This window comes from Typopeltis vanoorti, chromosome 23 (genome assembly GCF_054136105.1).
Source record: "Typopeltis vanoorti isolate ZY-2024b chromosome 23, IOZ_Tvanoo_1.0, whole genome shotgun sequence".
Classification (NCBI taxonomy): domain Eukaryota; kingdom Metazoa; phylum Arthropoda; class Arachnida; order Uropygi; family Thelyphonidae; genus Typopeltis; species Typopeltis vanoorti.
This window is the reverse complement of record NC_143571.1, coordinates 64,782,579-64,803,238: the sequence shown is the minus strand read 5'-3', so window position 1 is coordinate 64,803,238 and position 20,660 is coordinate 64,782,579. Positions and strand designations below refer to the sequence as shown.

Genomic DNA, 20,660 nt, shown 5'->3' with positions numbered 1-20,660 from the left:
TAATGTTTGAAGTAGTATAAGTTCTACAGTCGAGATTTTTTAAAATAGTAATCATTATTATTTCCGTGCAATTAAATAACTTGATTGCGGAAATGCGAAGCTTGATGTAAGTTAATATAATATCAAGGTTATACTGATCATCCTTTGCCAGTTTTGCTAGAGCTATAGCTCAGCCAGTATCGACAATGTCCTTTAGTCGGAAAGATCTGGAATCGAATCCCGTCTAGGTCACGAAGAATCTTTATCAGGAATTTTCATCTGAGGATGAGTTATGCAGCCTCATAAGGGGGAAGAAGATTTTTGCAATACATGCAATTAAAAAATGATACACTAGCCTCATAGCCTGAAGTGCTTCGGCCGTAAATTCGAAAACAACGAACCCGTCAGTTTTGCCAATTCGTAGAACATCAAGATTCCAGAGCACTAGGTGCGTAAATAAGTCCACAGTTGCATTTTTACAGCTTCAAGCGACCCCTATCAAGGCTTGAGGTGTTCAGCGTGTATTTTATCGTTTCCGGACTGTAAATCTCAAGTGTGGTATATAGGTTGTGTGGGTAATCGTGTTTCAGTTTTCATTTAGTATATTAGTATTTTAAAATGGCGATGCGCGTTCTAGTTGGATGTAAAAGAGTGATTGATTATGCCGTCAAAGTAAGAATAATTACATTGACATTAATTCTTCAGTATAAACCTCTTAAAAACTTTTTTTTCCATTCGTGAATCTCATTTTTAGGCATTGCATCTTTTGCTAATTATTTTCAGGAGCAGAGAGGATTTCTCTAACAAAAACCATTCTCTTTAAAAAATTCATTTCGCAAGGGTGAGTTTGTTATGGATAATTGGCTTTAATATGTTGTGCATTACAAACTAATATACTGCGAATTTTAAGTTGAAGGAACAGTTGTAGCCGGGAATGACCAGTGTTCGTAGTTACGACACAGTCGGAGGGATAAGAAGCGCACGGTATTTCTGAATTACATACTTCGTATCACATATTTTCATAATTACATACTAAATTTATGATTAGTATGTAATTATGATGCTATATTATACTATGTAATTATAATTACATAGCATAATTACATACTTTGGCTTAAGATTTTCTTGCATCAGTTCCTTCATTTGCTGCCTCTATCACTCTCCTAACTCCGACTTTAGGACTGTTTATTTCTGAAAAGTCAATCATTTACAGACTAATTACCCTAACAATGAGATAATCATTCTTGGCAATTTCATAAATGTGACTGGCTGCCCTTCTCCAACTTCACATACCAAGATTATTATTCGTGACGCCTCCAAGGAGTCCGTAGACTCATCGCGGGAGCTTAACTGTTTGCTGTCAGTAATGATTTAACCCAAATCAATTCACCAGAATTCTGGATAATTTTCATTATTCTCTGAACAACCTTGGCCTTTTTTTATTTTTTTAAATCCATCTCTAGGTATACTATTGATGTTAACTCATCATCAAATTCCTGTACTCGGGAGTGTACAGGATCTTATGATAGTACTGCATGAAAAGTTACATAATTACTAACTTCTTATCAACAATTTTCTTCCAGATTAGCCTGTTATCTGTCGACATTCCAGTATTACCAGATTCTTTATTTCTGTAAGTCACTTTTTTATGGTACGATCCACCTATATCTTGGTCTTCCTCTGTTTTTTTTTTTCCTGCCATTCTGGCAAAGAATGCTTGTTTTGCTAATCCTTCCTCTCCCATTTTAAGTGATCATACCACCTGAGATTAGCTCTGCTAACACATTCTTGAATGCTAACAATGGCAAATTAGCATTCAAAAATGCTAACTTGCCATATAACAAATACTTCAGTATCACAGTTTATATCCTAGGCCACGGACTGGTGTCCATAGAAGCTCCTCACCTAATTAGGACTCAAGTCTTTCTTCCAAGTTTCAGTTAGTTTTGTACTGCCTTTGTGTGTGCTTATTACAAGTTTCATTTTGAACTCCCTAATGATGTCTCTGTAACTGAGACGAAATATTAGCAGCATTAAATACTTCTTTTAATCATTTCCTAGTGCTGTTTCACTCCATTAAACTTTTATCATGAGTTTACCATCAGTTCAATTCCCTAATCTTTCTCAGGATTCTCATATTTGTGGTCTCCAGTCAAGATCAAGAGTTTTATTTCTAACCCAGCTCTCAGATTCATAACTTAAAATTGATTTGAACACTGTCTTATATACAGCTAGCTTAGTGTTTTGATTAATTTCTTTCTTGTTCCATATACATTAATTCAGCTGACTTCTTGCCATACCAGCATTACTAATTCTGTTGTCTATTTCCATATTTAATTTACCATCTTCACTAAAAAGTGTGCCTAAATAGCTGAAATGTTTTATCTGTTCAATAGGTTCTTCATTCAGGTGCAGTTGATGTTTTCAGTGTAATTGCCTATTTCCGTTGTCTTTGTCTTTTTAATGCTGATTTTCATACCAAACTTAGCAGTTATTCAGTTTGGTCAGGGAATCCAGCAGACTTGTCCTGGATTTATTTAGGAGTATAACAGATTTTTATTTAGGAGAATTACAGATTTTCATGGGAATATGAGGAAGAATGAGACAAAAGAATCGAGAGGTGTGGTGAATGAAAAGGTGTATAAGGTCTGTTTTCCAGGAGGTAGAATGAGCAGGGTGGTTGAAGCATTAGATAAGAGGAGCATGCAAACAAAATAGTTGGTAGTAGCAGTTGTACAAATGATTTGACTGGTAACAAGAAGAATGTAAGGAGGGATGTCATGAGGCTGTTAAGGAAAGTGAAAGATAACAGTGTGGTAGGTAAAGTAGTCATCATGTTGTCCAGGTATGATAATGATGAGTTGAAAAATCAAGTGAAGATTTTGAATGGTACGCTAGCAGAGTTGTGTCAGGAGAAAGAGTTCATTTTGTGAATGTGGGATGAGTTTGAGGGGTGCATAGAGCTATATAAAAAAGATGGACTACATTTGAATGGATTTGGTGTGATTCAGTTGTAGAAACTGATGTTGCAAGAGAAAATGACTGAAATGAATGTAAAAACTTGAGGAAGCAAGGGGTGTTGGAAGAGCAGGGGAGTAAGGTAGGCAAGTTTGTGAACAGATATGGGAGTGGCATGAGTGGAAAGAAAGAACACAGAGTGGATAGAGAAACGGTGGGGTCAGGGTGGATAGGGGAGAGTATAGAGACGGCATGTCTGAGAAGTGGGGTTAATGGGACTTGTTATAGAAACAGAAATGAGCTAGTGTGTATGTTTACAAATTCTAGAAGTATTTGAAACAAGCGGAATGAAAATTGTAGTGTTGATAGAGTTCATTCACCCAAAAAGTGTTGGTGTAAGTGAGACATGGTTGAATGAGTATGACATTCTGATGGAGTAGAGATGGAGGGGATATGTAGTCTTTTGCAAAGAAAGGCAAAGCAAAAAGGGAGAAGGAGTGTCATTAATGATAGTAGAGGAGATGCTAGGAGCAAATACTGATGGTGTTTTTGAAGCAGTATGGTGTGAAGTGGACGGGATGAAATGTCTAGACAAATTGGTCTGGCTAATAAGAAAAGTGATCATTATGGGCAATTTCAATCATGGTAATATAGAATGGAATGAAGAGACAGTATCAAGAACCAGAGAGAATGAATTTTTTTGAATTTTTAAGGGATAACTACCTTAAGAAGCACATAACAGAGGCCACATATGGATCAAGAGTGTTGGATTTGATTATCTCATCAGAAGATATTGTCATGTCATACTTGAGTCACATCATACATTTTCACCAACCCAAGTATTTAGTGTCACATCATACTTGAGTTGGTGAAAGTGACCATGAAGTGGTCACTTAGGTAGTGGCTAGCCATAGCAGGACTTTTGTGAGAAAGAGTTATGTGTGAAATATATGGTAGGTGATTATGGCATTTTAAAAAGCTTGCAGCAATATAATGCATTGAGGAACTGCATGGGAAGCAAATCTATGCTGTTTGTTCTCTATTCAGAAATTATCTGGCAGAGGCAATGATGGAGTGTATTCCAAAGGTCAGGAGATTAAATAAGGTAGGTATACAATGGATGACTGAAGAGGTGAAGTGTACAATCTGGAAGAAAAAGGCATTGTGGAGATGGCACAAGATGAGCGGAGATAATCAGTTAAGGAAGGTGATTCACTTAGTAAATGTAGCAAAAGTGTGGTATAAGCAGCAGTTAGCAAATGGAGCTAAAAAAAAATCATAGAGAGTTTTTTTGAAATGTAGCCAGTAGAAAGAAGAATGATTATGGGAGGATGATGGTGGTCAGTGATAATGGGAGAATAATTAACACTGAGGATTATATTGTAGAAGTATTTAATGAGCAGGTCATTAAAGTATTCCATCCTTGTGATTGTAACATAATGGAGAACATGATAGCAGTGGGAATGGGAGAGGAACCAATGATGGTGATTGAGCAGGAGGTATATGAGGAATTGAGAAAACTTGATGTCAACAAAGCTATGGGACATGATGGTATATCACCTCATGTCTTGAGGAAATGTTCTAGGGAGTTAACTTTAATTTATATTTTTAACATGAGTATTAGATTAGCTCAAGGTCCCAAAAGAATGGAAAGATGGTAAAATTATTCTGCTTCATAAAGGAGGTGATAAGACTAAGACTTTGAATTTTAGGCCAGTCTGCTTGTCTGGAGTTGTGGTCAAGATGTTTGAGAAGCTAGTAATGACAAGGATTCAGAACTGGGTGCACAGCAGTAGAATTCTCTTTAATGGACAGCATGGGTTTTAGCAATCAGCTTGCTTACTGTATATGCATACCCCCTTGTCCAAAGTCACTTTGTTGATTAGATTGATTGATTGCCACATGACAAACTGGTAGTTGGAAGAGATGGGATTGGCTAGTAGATTAGTGTGTTGGATTGGAGATTGGCTGTCTGATAGGTATCAACAGGTTGTGTATGGTGGAGTGATATCCCAGAAGAGCAAAGTCACTAGCGGCATGCCTCAGGGGTCAAGGCTATGTAGCTTTGCAAGAGGATCTAAATAGACTCTCTGAATGTGCAAGTGTGTGGGATATCAGTTTAATGTTACAAAGTGTAAAGTTTTAAAATTTGGGAAGCAAAGTTAGGATGCAGAGTATAGGATTGGTGGGGATGTTTTAGAGAAAGTGAAAAAAAAAAGGAGTTGGGATTGTGGTGGATAGAAACGTGCAATTTTGTGGACGATACAGTTAATTATCAGAATGATGCAGACAACACTGACATGTAGAAGTAAGGATGTTTTGATTTTATTATACAAGACTTTGATCAGGCTCAGTGGCAGATTAAACCAGCCTGGAGTCCCTGGAGATAAAATATATGGGGTCTCTTAAAAATTTTCTACATTTGGAGGAGTTGACATTTTTCTTTCAGTCTGGTATACTTATGTGGCAATGTTAAATTTGTCTTTATCTTCTTTTTAAAATAGTAGAAACTGTTCCAATTCTTCATCAAAATGCATAAAATCTCTATCACTCTTATAGATCTTTTAATTTTTCCACATAGTTCGGGACACCTGCTTGATCCACCTCACATCAGGCTGCATATGGATTACTGTGCACAGATTTCGTTGCTGGATTTTCAAAAGGAGGATGAGATGTTGGAGAGGGTCCAGAGACAATCGACTAAGTTGGTATCTAGTTTTTGGAATGAGAAATATGGGGACAAATTGAGAGAATGCATATTACAGAGTCTAGTGGATAGAATTAAAAGGAGCGACATGAACAAGATGTATCAATTGGTAAGGGATAATTATCAGATTAGCATGGATGAAATTTTTCATAGAACGTGTGGAGACGGGGAGAACGAGAGGCCATCCTTAGAAGCTGTATAAGGCTGGTGTGAGCAAGGGAGGTGAGTAGTTGATTTGCATGGAGAGTGGTGGGTAATTGAAATGCATTGCCTGAGAGTGTTGAGTGTATGGACACTGAATGCATTTAATTTGAGGTACGATGAGTTGTGCACGTGAGAGTGGGATCTCTCACGATGAGTCTTTTTACTCTACAGAGTTCTGTTGATAATAATATCATCTGCACAAAGTAAAGAGTTGAGATTAACATCTCCAATTTTGATATCAGGTTTACTATCACTTCATAACATGATCCATATAGATGATAAATAATAGTGGCGATAATGTACATCCTTGTCGCACACTTGAATCAACATCAAACCATCTTCCTGTATCTCCTTCAATTCTAACTGCTGATTTACAACTCAAATAGAGACTATGTATTGCTTGATATAATGTCCATTTACACCATATAATTGGAGTGTTTTGAACTGCTTTTTTCTTGGCAACTTGTCATATGCTTTTTCCAGATCTACAAAACTTAAATACATATCCTTGTTATATTCCAATAATTTCTTGACTATTTGTCTTAATGTTAAAATCTGATCCTGACAACCTTCGTTTGTCCTGAATCCAGTTTGTTCTTCTGCAAGCTCCTCCTCCACCACAATTTTTTTTAGTGTTTCTCAAGAATACTTGCATAATCTTACCAGGAACTTAGTAGAGAAATTCCTATGTAATTTTCACATTCAGCTTTATTCCCTTTTTTATAGATGGGATACTATGAGCACCCTACTCCAATCATCTATAATTCAGCCCTCTGACCAGGACTTCTGAATTATGCAGTGTAGCCACTGTAAAACTTTTATACCTCCATATTTTAGCATTTCTGGTCGAATGTTATCTACTCCAGCTGCCTTCCCATATTTCAGGTTTATGATAAAGTACAGATATGTATATTCCAGAAGGCATTCCTGTTGAGCTTTTTCTATACCGCCATGCTGTCACTGCTTGTTTCATTTAGCAATCTTTCCAAGTAATTACTCCATTATTCAAGAATATTTTTATCCTCAGTTTTCAGGTCCCCTTTATCATCTCTAATTCCTTTTACAGTACTCTTTCCTCCATTTCTGAGCTTTATCAATAGTCTCCAGGATATTTTGCCACCTTCCTGATATTTATTTTCTATGTTCTTACCAAAGTCTTCCCATGAGTTTTGTTTAGCTAATTTTACACAATGCTTTGCTTTCTTATATTTTTCTCTGTATTCCCTAAGAGGCCAAGGCTGACTTACTTTCCAGGAAGTTTTTCTTGACTTTCTCCTTTGCTTCCTGAATCCACCATGGAGTTCTGATTATTCTGTCCTTGCAGATTACTTCACCACATGTCTCTCTGGCTGAATCAAAGTTTTCTTTACGGTTTGCCACCGAACCTCCAAAGTTTTGTTCTTGTTTTCAAACCCTTTTAGTTTTTCTTGAAAAATGTTTGTGTATTTTAGTCTACATTTCATATCTGATAGCTGTTCAACTTTGATTCATTCCAAAACTTTCTTACACATTTTTCTTTTCAATAAGAAGTTCAATTTTATCCTGCTCAACACTAAATGGTGATCACTTCCTATTTCAAATCCTCTGTATACTCGTGTCCTGAACCGGTGGGAAAACATCACTGTCGGCAATAACATGAGACTTTTCTTAATCCTTGCATCTTTTCTCCATGTGAATTTGTGCACATTTTTATGTTGTAATATAGTGTTAGTAATAACTAGTCCATGCCCTGAGCAGAAATCTTTCAGGTACTTACCATTATTATTAACTGTACTCTTTTCTCCAAATGTTCCTAAAACATTCTTACACCCTCTGTCCAAAAAGAAACCGAACGTTTTGAAAATAGAAGAAACTAGTGGTGTCAACTGTTGCATCTTTTTGTTGTCGAAAGCAGCAACCTTCATTAGTGTTGTGTCAACTGTTTATGACATTTGTTTCATTAGAAACCGAATTATGTGCCAAGAGTGACAGTGTGTTTTGACGAACGGTTGGAAAATGAGTTTCAAACGGAGATCTGCGAGTGACTTTTGTGTTAAACTTGGTAAAAGTTTCACCAAAATGCATCAAATGCTTAAAAATGCACACGGTGATGAATGCTTATCCTGTGCTCAAGTTTACGAGTGGTTTAAGCGATTTCAAAGTGGTCATGAGATGCTTGAGGACGACGAAAATCCGGGATGTTCAAAAACTGGACTGAGCGAAGTTAACATCCAAAAAGTGTGTGATTTCATCAAAGAAAACCAAAAATCGTCTGAGATTGATTGAAGATGAATTGGGGATTCCAAAATCAACTGTGCACAACATTTTGACCAAGAGTTTAGGCCTTTGTAAATTGAATTCGCGATTTGTTCCCCACAAGTTGACCGACGACCAAAAAATGTATCGAATTGAACACTGCAAGGACTTCGTTAAAACTGCTCATAAGGACTCAAACTTCCTTGAAATGATTGTTACTGGTGATGAAACAAGGTGTTTTGAGTATGAGCCCGAAACAAAGCACCAGAGTGCTGAGTGGAGACCACCAGAAGAGGGACATCCGGGAAAAAAAAAAAAAAAAAAAAAAGTCGCTTGGAGAAGTCAACAGTAAAGACAATACTGATTTGTTTCTATGATTTCAAGGGCATTATCCACAAAGAATTTGCTCTGCCTGGCCAAATGGTCAATGGTAAGTTTTATCTCAAAGTTTTGAAGCGATTATCCTGATAGCGAGAATTTGTCGCTTTTGCACGATAATGCACTATTTCATCGTTTGAACATTGTGGGACAGTTTTTGAGCAAAAACCAAGTTTGTGTGTTGTATCACTCATCGCATTCACCTGATTTAGCACCCTCTGACTTCTTTCTCTTCCCCCGACTTCATTTGCCGATGAAAGGAAAGCTATACAATACCATTGAAACGTTCAAGCGGACAGTAGCCACGACCCTCAACAGTATCCCAAAAACCAATATAAAAAACTCATTTAACAAATTAATTGACTGTGCCAAATGCTGTATCGAAGCTGAGGGAGAGTATATTGATTGAAATAAATTATTTGAATAATTATAATTGGCCTGTGTTTTATTTTCTATCAAAAGTTCGGTTTATTTTTGGACAGAGGGTGTATATGTCTGGTAATTCATTTCCTCCTCTGCTACTTAGATCTCCAACAAGGACCAACTTTTCCTTTTTTATGGTGTCAGCTGCCTTCTCTAATGCTTCGAAAAATTCCTCCACTTCTTTCTTAGTAGTAGGGCCATAAGCACAAATTCGTCTCATTGTCCAGTTCTCTATTCTGATATTAGCCCACATAACTCTACTTGATATTGCCTGCCATTCAAGAAGATTATCCTCATATTTAGTGTTTAATATTATATCTACTCCTTTTCCCTGATTGATATTTTCTGATTATAACATCTTGTATTTGTTGTTTATAAAGATCTTGCCTATTTTGCTTTATTTGTTTCAGTAACACCTATTATGCTAATCTGATACTTATCTAATTCATCTACTAGTTCCATTTCTTTTCCATTGATGTTCTTATGTTGATGGTGCCAATCTTGATCTTTGCTGATGTTGAATTGGGATTTGTTCTAGCTGAGTTTTTGCTGTTTGCCTTGGTTTCCTGATAAAAACAACGGGAGCCTTGTTTAATTTCATGCCAGCTGAGTGACGCCCCAGCTGGCATGAAATTCCATCATGGAATTTCATGCCCCTGAACTTCATTTTGAGTTGTGATTTAAGACAATAAGAATGCAATTTGGTCAGCTAAATTTCAAATTTCCAGCCCATCATCATTTCTTCAGTATCTAGGTAGATACCCAGTAAGGTGCACCATGAGAAGATGAGGATTGGACATCAGGCCAGATGCCCTGGTCGGTTCTCCACATTTCCCAAAACGCCATGTGAAGGTCTTCTTCTAGTATCCTTAAGCACCTCTTATGTAACTCTCCTCTTTGTAAGTCTTTGTAAATCAAGAAGGACAAAAATTTCCTTTTTGTCCTTCTTGATTGATCATCCCTCTTCCAGTCAATCTCAGCCTCATATCCTATGGCACTACAACAGTGCCAATTGGGATGACCTTTGGGTTTTTATGTTTCATTTCCATGGTGTGATTACTGCTTCCACTTTCCTGATCTTAGCACTTGCTCTTATGTAATAACAAAAATAATTCTCGCCCTGCTCTATTCAAAACCCTTGACCCTTATCCAAGCTCTGGTTCTCTAACAAATATGCAAAAGCAGTCTAAGCCAAAAATTCAGCTTATATCAAATGGCCCAAGTCAAAAACTACAGCCTCTCTCACTCAGCTTACACAATAGCTTTTAACAAGTGAAAAAAAAAAAAAAATTCAACAAATCTGACTGTGTCTGGGACCAAATATATTGATTAAGCTTGCCTCTTGCTCAAATCGCAAGCTATATGCAGACTTCTACCTTTCCATGTTTCCACCTATCTCACATCCTGATGGTGCATGGTAATGTCCTCAAAAGATTAAGCTAGACCTCTTGATATCAATTCTTTTTCCTCCAACTCTTGTTTAGATGACCAAGGCAAATCTCCTCCCACTATTCCATGAACCACAGTATGCCTTGTCTGATCTTCTGTCTCAAGGAGACATCAGAAAAGTATTTAATGGTCCTGATACTATTGACGCTCCTTGCCCTGATGTTAGCCCATCAGTTGTACTAGAAGTTTGTGCTACAGAACTACCATCCATTTTATCTTTTTCTACTAGCTGTCATACTCATCTTTAAACTATCTGGCAGCTTGGAAGTAAGCTTCTGTTCATCCTGTTCTCAAAAAAAAAGATAAAAAGTTAACCATCAAACAATTGCCCTATTGCTCTCCTTGCAGTGCTCTCAAAAATAATGGAAAAGGTTATCAGCCAACTGTTCCTCTTCACCAATTACTTAGTGGTCACTAATGTGAATTCTGCCATTCTCACTCCATAGCACATCTCTTAGCTAACCTTATTGATCTTTGAACACAAGCCATGGAAAAGTTTGGAGGAAGTAGTGGTCACTTTTGATATTTCTGAGGCATTTGAATGAGTCTGACATTATAACCTTCTTACTATGCTATCTTCTTGGTCTTCCTCCTACTCTTTGTAAGTGGATTGCCAGCTGCCAACATCTTTTCTGGTCATTTATTGCAGGTCATGTTGGAATGTTTTTCTCTGCTTTTACAATCAGTGCTGGAGTACTCTAGAGCTCTGTGGTTTCACCTATGTTTTCCTCCTATACATCTGTGATCTCTAATCGTAGTTATAAATTTGATTATGACTAGTTTGCTTGCATTCCTCTTCTCTGTGCTCAGGTGATTTGGGCTTCAAGATTTTCTCTAACCAATGCCTTTAAACACTCATCTTCTTGCCATTCTGAAGTGGGGGGGTGAAGATAACTTGACAAGTTTTAATGCCAAAATCCTGTTGCATTTCCCAGAAGAAAGATCTTGCTTCCTTGTCCTTTGACAATATTTTCTTCATCAACCAGGATAAGTTTTCTCTTCCTGTATTGACTTTCACAGATAAACTATTCTGGCACAATCACATCGATACCTCTTTAGCTTCTAAAAAAAAAAAAAAAAGCTTGGTATTCTTTTTATTTTGTCCTACATATTACTTTTCCTGCTCAACTCCTGACACTTTATGAATCTTAAATCTGACCTATCTTAGAATATTTTTCTCCCATTTAGGTGGTACACTGAAAACTTCTTTCATAATGTTTCATTTCAACTTAATAGATGATCCCTCTCTCTCACTGATTCTCTCTAGTTGCTTCATAGATGCATGTCTTTTCTATAGGTATTTCCATGGGCATCAATCAAATGAACTAGTCATCATTACTATTCCTTCAATTTCCTCTAATCAATGTGAGTAGCTCCAAACTTACTGAACCAAATTCTCATCCTCCTTCATGCTATGTATCTCTCCTCTTTCAGATAATCTTCCCATACTGTTTTCCCTAATGATATTACAGCCTCCACCTCTTCAAGAAACTCTGACAAATTCCTTTCTTCTTTCTTACCACTTGCCCATAGATGGCACTATTGTCATAGGTCTTGAGACCTCTCACATGTGGGACTGATATATATATAATTTCCTAGGCATCATTTCAATTGATTGAACTGCTTATTTATTGCTTGCATAAATTCATTTTGATTGTGAATACCCATATTTCTTTCAATGCCAAGGCAGATAAACGATAACTGTTAGCTGACTTGGTCACAACAAAGGTTCTTCATTTGCTCAAATTTGACTTCAGTATTTGCTTGAATGAATGTATTCAACTTGCTGAACATTTAATCAGAATTCTAATAAATTGTTTCTTTTAGTTCCACAAGGTTAATCAATTTTTTTTTTTTTTTTTTTTTTTTTTTAGTTCTGCCATAGATAAGGAACTTCTGTGTGTTTCAATATGGAATAAGAACTTCAATACTGTAAACAATTCATTCAATTTTCTAAAAGTCACACAAAGTTAAATGGACAAGTAGCAACATAAGTAGGAGTTGGAAAAAAAAAAGTGCAGAGAATATCAAGAAAAAGGTGATCAGCATGCCCATGAGCAATAGAAAGTGCAGGTAAGGCATGTGACCAGTATAATAAAGAGGACTAAATCAGATTATAAGAGGAAATTAGCTAAGCAGACCAAAGGAAATCATAAATAGTTTTTTTACCAGTGGTAGCAAAATGACAGAAGCAAAAAAAAAAAAAAGTTGTGTTACTGAGTGAATACTTTGCAAGGCATATTGTTTCTACTGATGCAACACACTGATATGTGAATTTAGGTAGATGAACTAGAGGTGCTCAACATATTGAGAAATTATCAATATGAATATAGCAGAGGGATCAGATGGTATTTTAGTCCATGTATTATGAAAAAATGTAAGACAATTTATAGTGCCTCTGACCAAACTACTTTACCTAAATCTGGCAAAGTTACAAGGAAGTGGTGGCAAATTATAGACTGGTTAGGATCTCAGGAATTAAAGGTAGAATTCAGGAATGGATGGATAGGAATATGAACTTCATGGTAGGCAGCATGGCTTTGTAAGAGGTAGGTCCTGCCTCAGTAATTTACTTGTTTTATAATAGAATGACAGTTGAATTGGATACTCCTGATACTACTGAACTTTGTGAAAGCATTTAATAGAATACAACCTCATGGAAAACTAGTACATGATGCAGAACAAATGGGAATAAATATGAGAACTGGTGGAATGGGTAAGGAGATGGCTGACAGACACAACAGTAGAATAAAGTGAGTGGAATCCAGGAGAATGAGGGTGACTGGTAGACTGCCTCAAGACTATAGGGCCACTCATTTTTATCTTAAACTGTAATGGTCTTTAGTAATAATTGTTTCACTTAGTGCTTCTACTGGATTTTTTGCTCTTGTGAACCTTAAAATAAAAATAAGTAAAAATAAATGAAACAGTCTTCTTCACCTGGAGTCCCATCTATGGCTAAAAAATTAAAAAAAAAAAAATTATATATAGAACCGGATTTCACCCCTCCCCTTTCTGTATAGTTATCAGAAATAATCTAAATAACCCTCATAATTCTTTTCAATAGAATTATGAGGGTTATTATTTCAAAAGACTTTTCAATTAAGAAATAAATAACCCTCATAATTCTGTCATATCATGTTATAGTAGAGTGTATCTGTATATGATAGTCTTCTGAGCTGTGCAATCTTCATTTTCTCAATCCTCAATCTTCTCTCCCTATAACCAACATTTCAGAGTCCTGATATTACCTTAGTAATTCATCTCTTGACTCTCTTCAGTGTTTCCATATCACTAGGTAACCAAATTTGAGTGCAATGTTCCATGTGTTTCACTCAAACACTTATAGAGTGGCCACATTGTTGGGACACTAGCCCCACCTGTACATTTACTACTATTATAAAATAGGTACAAGATTATTAAAGCAAGACTATTCTTCACAAACTCATGCTAGCTGTCATAGTGAATCTTCTATCTAATCAATCCAGTTCTGTATTATTCCTAAACACTCTTTCTTTAATACTTTAACAACTGCAAATATCCAAGCTGTTCAACAACAGAAACATCTGTCCTATCAGTATTTTGTGCAGTGGCATTATTTTTCTTCATTCTGTTTTTCATTCTTGTAGATAAGCTTATACATTGGTGATACATAGTTAATTTTAAGGAAAGAACAATGTATATTATTATATTAACTAAAAACTTTAATTAATACTTCCAATATTTCAATAATGTTACATTACCATCTTCAGGGAACATAAAAATTAATGAAATGTGCATGCAGGCATTAACACTGAGCAAAAATGGCTGAAGAAAACAACTGAAGTTAGTCCTAGAGTCCTAAAGGGTACCACCTAGTGGGCCAAATTGGGTATTAATCTTGGCTGTTTGGGCTGATGTTCTAAGAATGCAAGCCTCTCATATTTGGGGTAGTCTCATGCATCCAAATTTATTGAGGTTTCGGGAGTTTTTTTAAGGCTGAGACTGATTCTAAGAATAATCTCTCATATTTAAACTTGCTGCGGTGTAGTAAAGAAGCTTTCTTCCAACATATTTTATGGCAGGTGTCCAAGGCATGGTCAGCAAGTCCTGAGTGGCTATAACGATGGAAATAGATATAATTCTTATGTTCAGATATCCTGATATTAGCAGTCCTGCCTGTTTGGCCATAGTAAGACAGTTTACAACTACAAGGGACCTGGTAAACTCCAGGTAAGTCTAGAGGAAGTTGCTAGTCCTTGGCTTGTCTCTGTTTTTTAGAAGAGCTTCCCCATTACAGTACTCATTAAGCAAAGGCACAGCCAACCCTTTTACACATTCATTGAAAATATTTTGTGTTATCCATTTCCACACACTCATTAGCATCTAACTCACTTCACAATTTGAAAGCCTGTGTAGCTCAGTCAGTCAGTATTGACAATGCCATTTGGTTGGAAAGACTTGGGTTTTGAAATCCTATCTAGGATGCAAAAGACTTTTCAATTAAGGATGAGTTAGCTGGTCTCATATGGAGGTGACAGGGTTTATTTCCTCCTGGAAACTTTGATTTTTCATCCTGCAAAACAAGCAAACTGTTCAGAATATTACATGAAATTTACAGACATAACACACTGGCATCATTGCCTTAGTTGCTTTAACCATAAAACAAAAAACAAACCTAATACTTTTTATACACCTCAGATGTTTCACTTCTTGTTGCTCTCTAGCAATTAACTTCTAAGTATTGCATGCCATCTTTCTTTCACATCAATATGATTTAACTGAAAGTGCTCATTAAATAATTCCAATATATAGATTATTGGACATATATATTCACAAGAATAAAGAATAGTAATTTTTATTATTGCAGATATTTTGACCAGGAATTAATGGGCCATCATCAGTGCATCATCATAATTACAAAGTGAAGCTATAACATTGAACATTAATTCTATTTACAGAGCTGAGATATGTGCTAGAATGCCACCATAAGGGTGGTTGCAAAATAAAGTAAGATTACAATTAAATCTAAACTAAAAATGATTTAAAATACAACAGCAACATTTGGATAAATAAAATGATTGACTGACACAGCATTATATATATAAAAAAAAAAAAAAAAAAGGAGGGGAGGGAGTAAACTATAGCATCCTATTTGAGGATGAGACTCAAATCTTGGCAATGGATAGGCAGTCATTCCAATTTAAATTTGGGCAGTTTAGAAGTGCTTCATCCTCCTTAAATAACTGTTCAAACCCAAACTGATACAAGTGTAAAAAAAAGTGAGTATTGGACTAGAAGATATTGTGATCAGTGTCCACTCCATGCTGATCAAGGCCATATCTTTTAGGTTTATTGTTGATATAGATATTCTTGTAATAGTTTTTTGGCCGAACATCCTGTTTGTCCAAAGTGCTGAACCTGGTAAACACCAAGTTCAGTAAGAGTAAATAAAAGCATACACTCAGTCCTGTTTGTGTGATGCCTATGATGTACAAGTGCACCATGTTTGTAATTTTCTTTAAATTACAAAAATAAAAATAAATTTGATTTTTCTTCCAGATTAGAGTTAAACCTGATAAAACAGGTGTTGTAACAGAAGGTGTTAAGCATAGCCTAAATCCTTTTGATGAAATTGCAGTTGAAGAAGCAGTGCGACTTAAAGAGAAAAAATTAGTGAATGAAATAATTGCAGTCTCTTGTGGGCCTGCAGCATGTCAGGTAAGTGCATCTTTTAAGTGTTCATTGTGAAACTTAATAAATCAATAGACAAAAGCAATTATTATATAGGAAGAAATATATATATATATATATATATATATATATATATATATTAGATATTTTGATTTTTATACGAGATATTAACTCAAAGTAATGAGTATTGGAAATCCTCTACAGTGACTTATGAAAAACTCATTCACTTTTTTTACACTTCTATTGATCCTCTTTCTCTATTTGGTATTTAGCTATTATATGTATTTCTCAGTTTCAGTTTGCTCGGAACATGTTACTGAAATTGTTCAAATGCCTACATCATTTATTACTTTGAATTTTGTCAGAGTGAACCTGTTTTGTGAATAAATAGCAGCTACTATGACAATGCAAATCACTCTTCTAATGAAATAACATTTGGCTAGAAACAAAATTTGTAGATGAATTTCTGATAACTCATATCATTTGCTGTATAAAAACATATTTATTTTTATATCATTAACCAGAAATGAAAAAACAAATATTTGCAACAAACTTAAGGGACAGCTATCTTAGGCCACATGTGGGGCGCGCGCACACACACACACACACACACACAAGGGTTGAGGCTTAGAGCTGATCATATCATCAGAGGATGCGATTATGAATGGAGCATCCATCTTCTTCAGTTAGTGAGAGTGACCATGAGGCAATCACTTGGGTTTGTAGAGTCATATGAGAACCTTCTGTGTGGAAGGGACATACTGTATGTGGAACTACACGGACGATAATCATGAAAAGCTTAGGAAATGGCTGAGAGCTATAACATGGAAAGAGAATTTGAATGGGAAGGGGACAGATGCTGCTTGGGCATTGATTATGAACTATTTCACAGCAGCAATGTCTGGGTGTATTTCAAAAAAGCAAAAATGCCAAATAATCTAATAGGTAAAATGAATGGATGAATAAAGGAATTATCATTTGCATGAAGCATACAAGTAGCAGGAGAGGAAGGAGACTTGGTTAATTTCTGCTCATACTGCACTTTTTGCTGTTTTTATTATTAAGCCAAGAAAAATCCTAGTGAGTTCATTTTAATACATGGCAAGTAGAAGAAAGAATGACTATGGAAGGATAATGTTAGTTGATAACAGTAATGGTTTGATCACTGATGTGAAGGATATAGTTGAAGTATTTAATGAGCAGTTTATCACTGTATTTCATCCTCACTGACAGTGGGTGAGCAAGAAGTATGTAAAGAATTAAATAAACATGATGCTAATAAAGCAGCAGGACATAATTTATCCTGCACATCTTGAGGATTGCTCTAGGGTAGTGTTTCTCAAAGTGTGGTATATTTACTCCAGGGGTATACAGAAAGTCTTTAAGGGGATGCGAGGCACTTTTTTTAATTTTGTTTATTTTTTTTTTTTAGCTTAAACCTTTGTGGAAAAATAATGCTCATTTTCTTAAGGAGCACCCTGTGTTTTGAACACACTGGCTTTATCCTGTGATTTAATTTAATGAATAAGAATATTATGACATGGATAATGCATATTCGGACACATACCTTGGGGTAGACCTGGAATACTTATTATTATTCATGACACCTCCAAAGAGTCTGAAGACTCATCGCGGGAGGACACTTACTATACAACTATCTCAACCACTACACTGAACCTCTACTGCCAATCATCCCCATCAATGCCATCTACCGCCCACCACAACTAATATTTTTTGTCTGTAAACTGTTCTGCGTATGTTCTGAAGGGCCGATTTGTCTGTATGCAGGATGAAAAACCCGAATTTCCTGGAGAAAATATCCTACTACCTCCTTAGTACTAAAACCCTACTTAGTGTTCTTATCTTTATAACTTGGAAGGTAAACTGAGATGATACATCAATGATTTTGCTTAGAATTGTAAGACTGAACAACCATAAAAAGAATAAATTACAAGGAAATTAAAAGTGAAGGTTAAAAATACATGCAAGATAAAACTATCAAGGAATAAATGATGTGGTGACATAATAAAACCTCCAAGAAAGAACGAATGAATAAAAATATTACATTATGCGGTATGAACCATTTTGATGTGGTGTTGTGTTCAGAGGTCCGAAGAGCATTGTACTGAGGGATGTGAAAATAGATGAAAAGGTGAAGCCAGTGGCAAAGTTTACTTAAATGGTTACATTGAATTGTTAGTCATTACTACCTTGAGGTAATTTTAATATGGTGGAACTTCCAATTCTGAAATTACATACATGTAATGGATGTTTATAGAAGTGCTGTCACATCTTATGGCTCTGGTTTCTGAAATCTGTAACATGGTTTCATTATTTTGAAGGTCAAGTATGGTAGCTTTTTTCTATTTGAGGGATGTGGTACTGTTTGAATGTGTGGAAAGGCTTATGTGTTCGTCACACATGTTGATTGATAAGAAAATAACTATTTATTTACTTAAATGCTAATATTTCGCTGGTATTATATCCAGCATCTTCAGAGCATACAAACAAAGTTTGTTACAGTAGCGAGACAACCGCAATCTGGTGTAGCAGTGGGATTAGTATGAGCATACTAGTCCCACTGTTGCGGTTGTCTCGCTACTGTAACAAACTTTGTATGCTCTGAAGATGTTGTATTTTAGTGTTTTCAGAAGAACTGGAAGCAACAATTTTATTTTTATTGGGGTTTAAGGCACTCCAATTTTTTGTATGACAAGCTTCAATTAACTCGGTGTAATCATTAATTTAGAATTGGATTTTATCTGAGAATTGTGTTGAGGCATTCAGATCTAGAAAAGTTTTCAGTCTATTTTTTTGTTTGATGAATACATGTCCGTTTTTTTTGTCTGGAATCCAATCTTTGTTTTAAGGCCTGTTTTATGATTGACCTAGATATATGATAGCAATTTTTTTTTATTTTTTAGTTCTAGAAATTGATCTTTTTCCATGTACTATACCATATTTTGGGATAACACTGTAATTTAGACAGTTCTTTAGAAATTGAACGTGTGATCTTTGAGTAAAATAGTTTAAGATAGATTTAGTATATAGTTTTTTAGTAAATTCAATACATATAGTCAATTAGTACACTCTGAGAAATCATGATGTAAACTAAGATTTTTTTTAGTATAAAAATGATGGAACTAATGAAGTGTGTGTGTGTATGTATGTGATGGGAGTTATCAACAGGAAAAGTCAGTGATAAAAAGAGGCCGTTGAATGACAAAGAATCACTTTAGATGCTATATTTCCAAAAATTTTTTCACATAGCACCTCTAATTACAACTCAACACTAAATAGCAATGCTTATTTTGTTAAGGAGTACCCCTGTGTTTTGAATGCACTGGCTTTTTCCTGTGATAGCCGATATGTGAATGATGTCTCATGCATTGGGACCCCTGACATGTATAACTTCCCTACAAATCTCACCTCAATTATGCTACAAAACATTTTCATGACTAACATTCTGGTTCCCAAATTCTAAGCAATGAAAAGAATAGAAATCAAAATAAAAAATCAAATATCGGTAAAATTGAAATCGCTATCAACACGTTCAAACATGTTGAATGGAATTTTAACGGTATAGTTGCGAACACAGATTGATAAGAAAATAACTATTTATTAACTTAAACACTAATATTATATTTCGCTGGTATTATATCCAGCATCTTCAGAGCATACAAAGTTTGTTACAGTAGCGAGACAACCGCAACAGTGGGACTAGTATACTCATACTAATCCCATAAAAACATTTCAAATTCAATTATAAATGTTTTACTTATAGTCCTACATCAGATGAAATCGGCATGTTAAACAAAGGCCTTAATTCTGCAATATCCCCAAGATAAGATTATCATTGAAACTCAGGCCAAACTGGAAATGGACCTAGTAAAGAAGCCATACTTAATAAAATAAACAACATCATTAATAGTAAAATAAATATACACCCTAACTTCACTCCTAATCTATATAGAGCCCTAATATTGTTAAAAAGAATCTGGACATTATGATTACTAAAGCTGATAAAGGTGATGTGGTGGTCATCATAAATAAAGTTAGTTATCACAATAAAATAGAAATCTTGAATGACCAAAATACATACCAAAAAAAAAATGTGACCCTACTCCCAATCTCCTGAAACAGAACAATAATGTTCAATAGAATTATTTTGGTTTTGTGACCACATTTTTATTAAAAAAAGACCTGTTTTTTTTTAAAACTAGACAAGTACTGAAAAACAAAACCGACAAGTTTCGTTACTTGTCAGACTAACATCTTCAGGAGTAAAGATAACTCACAGTTTAAAGCAATTATGAAAAAGAAATTATAAGAAATTATGAAGAAAAAAAAAAGTTCATTTGTTGGTATTATGAACATCAAAAAAGTTCGTTAAAAAAAAATAACAGATCTATACAACCGTTAATATGTGTTAGCTGGAAACAATGCTATTTGATGTCGTGTTCTGTGGTTCACTTTCACTCTGTCCGAGGTCTGAACTGGGTAAATTTTTGATAAACGCTGACCAAACTTGATTTTTGTTGCATTGCGTAGGAATTTTGATCATATTTGCTGCCTCTTTGAATTTTCTTGTGAAACAGTTTTTATCAATGTAGGACATGTTTGTTCTGTCCCAGAGTACATCATGACCAGTAGA

General features: G+C 35.4%; 1 protein-coding gene across 1 annotated transcript in view; it reads left to right on the top strand.

The window, feature by feature from the left end:
* The first annotated feature begins 508 nt into the window (after window positions 1-508).
* The window catches only part of Etfb (Electron transfer flavoprotein beta subunit), a 98,444-nt gene continuing 78,292 nt past the window's right edge, over window positions 509-20,660 (top strand). Inside the window, exons 1-2 of the mRNA XM_090412766.1 lie at window positions 509-651; window positions 15,875-16,033. Coding sequence (XP_090268892.1) covers window positions 598-651; window positions 15,875-16,033 — 213 coding nt within the window. The 5' untranslated portion in view covers window positions 509-597. The remainder of the gene's footprint in view (window positions 652-15,874; window positions 16,034-20,660) is intronic.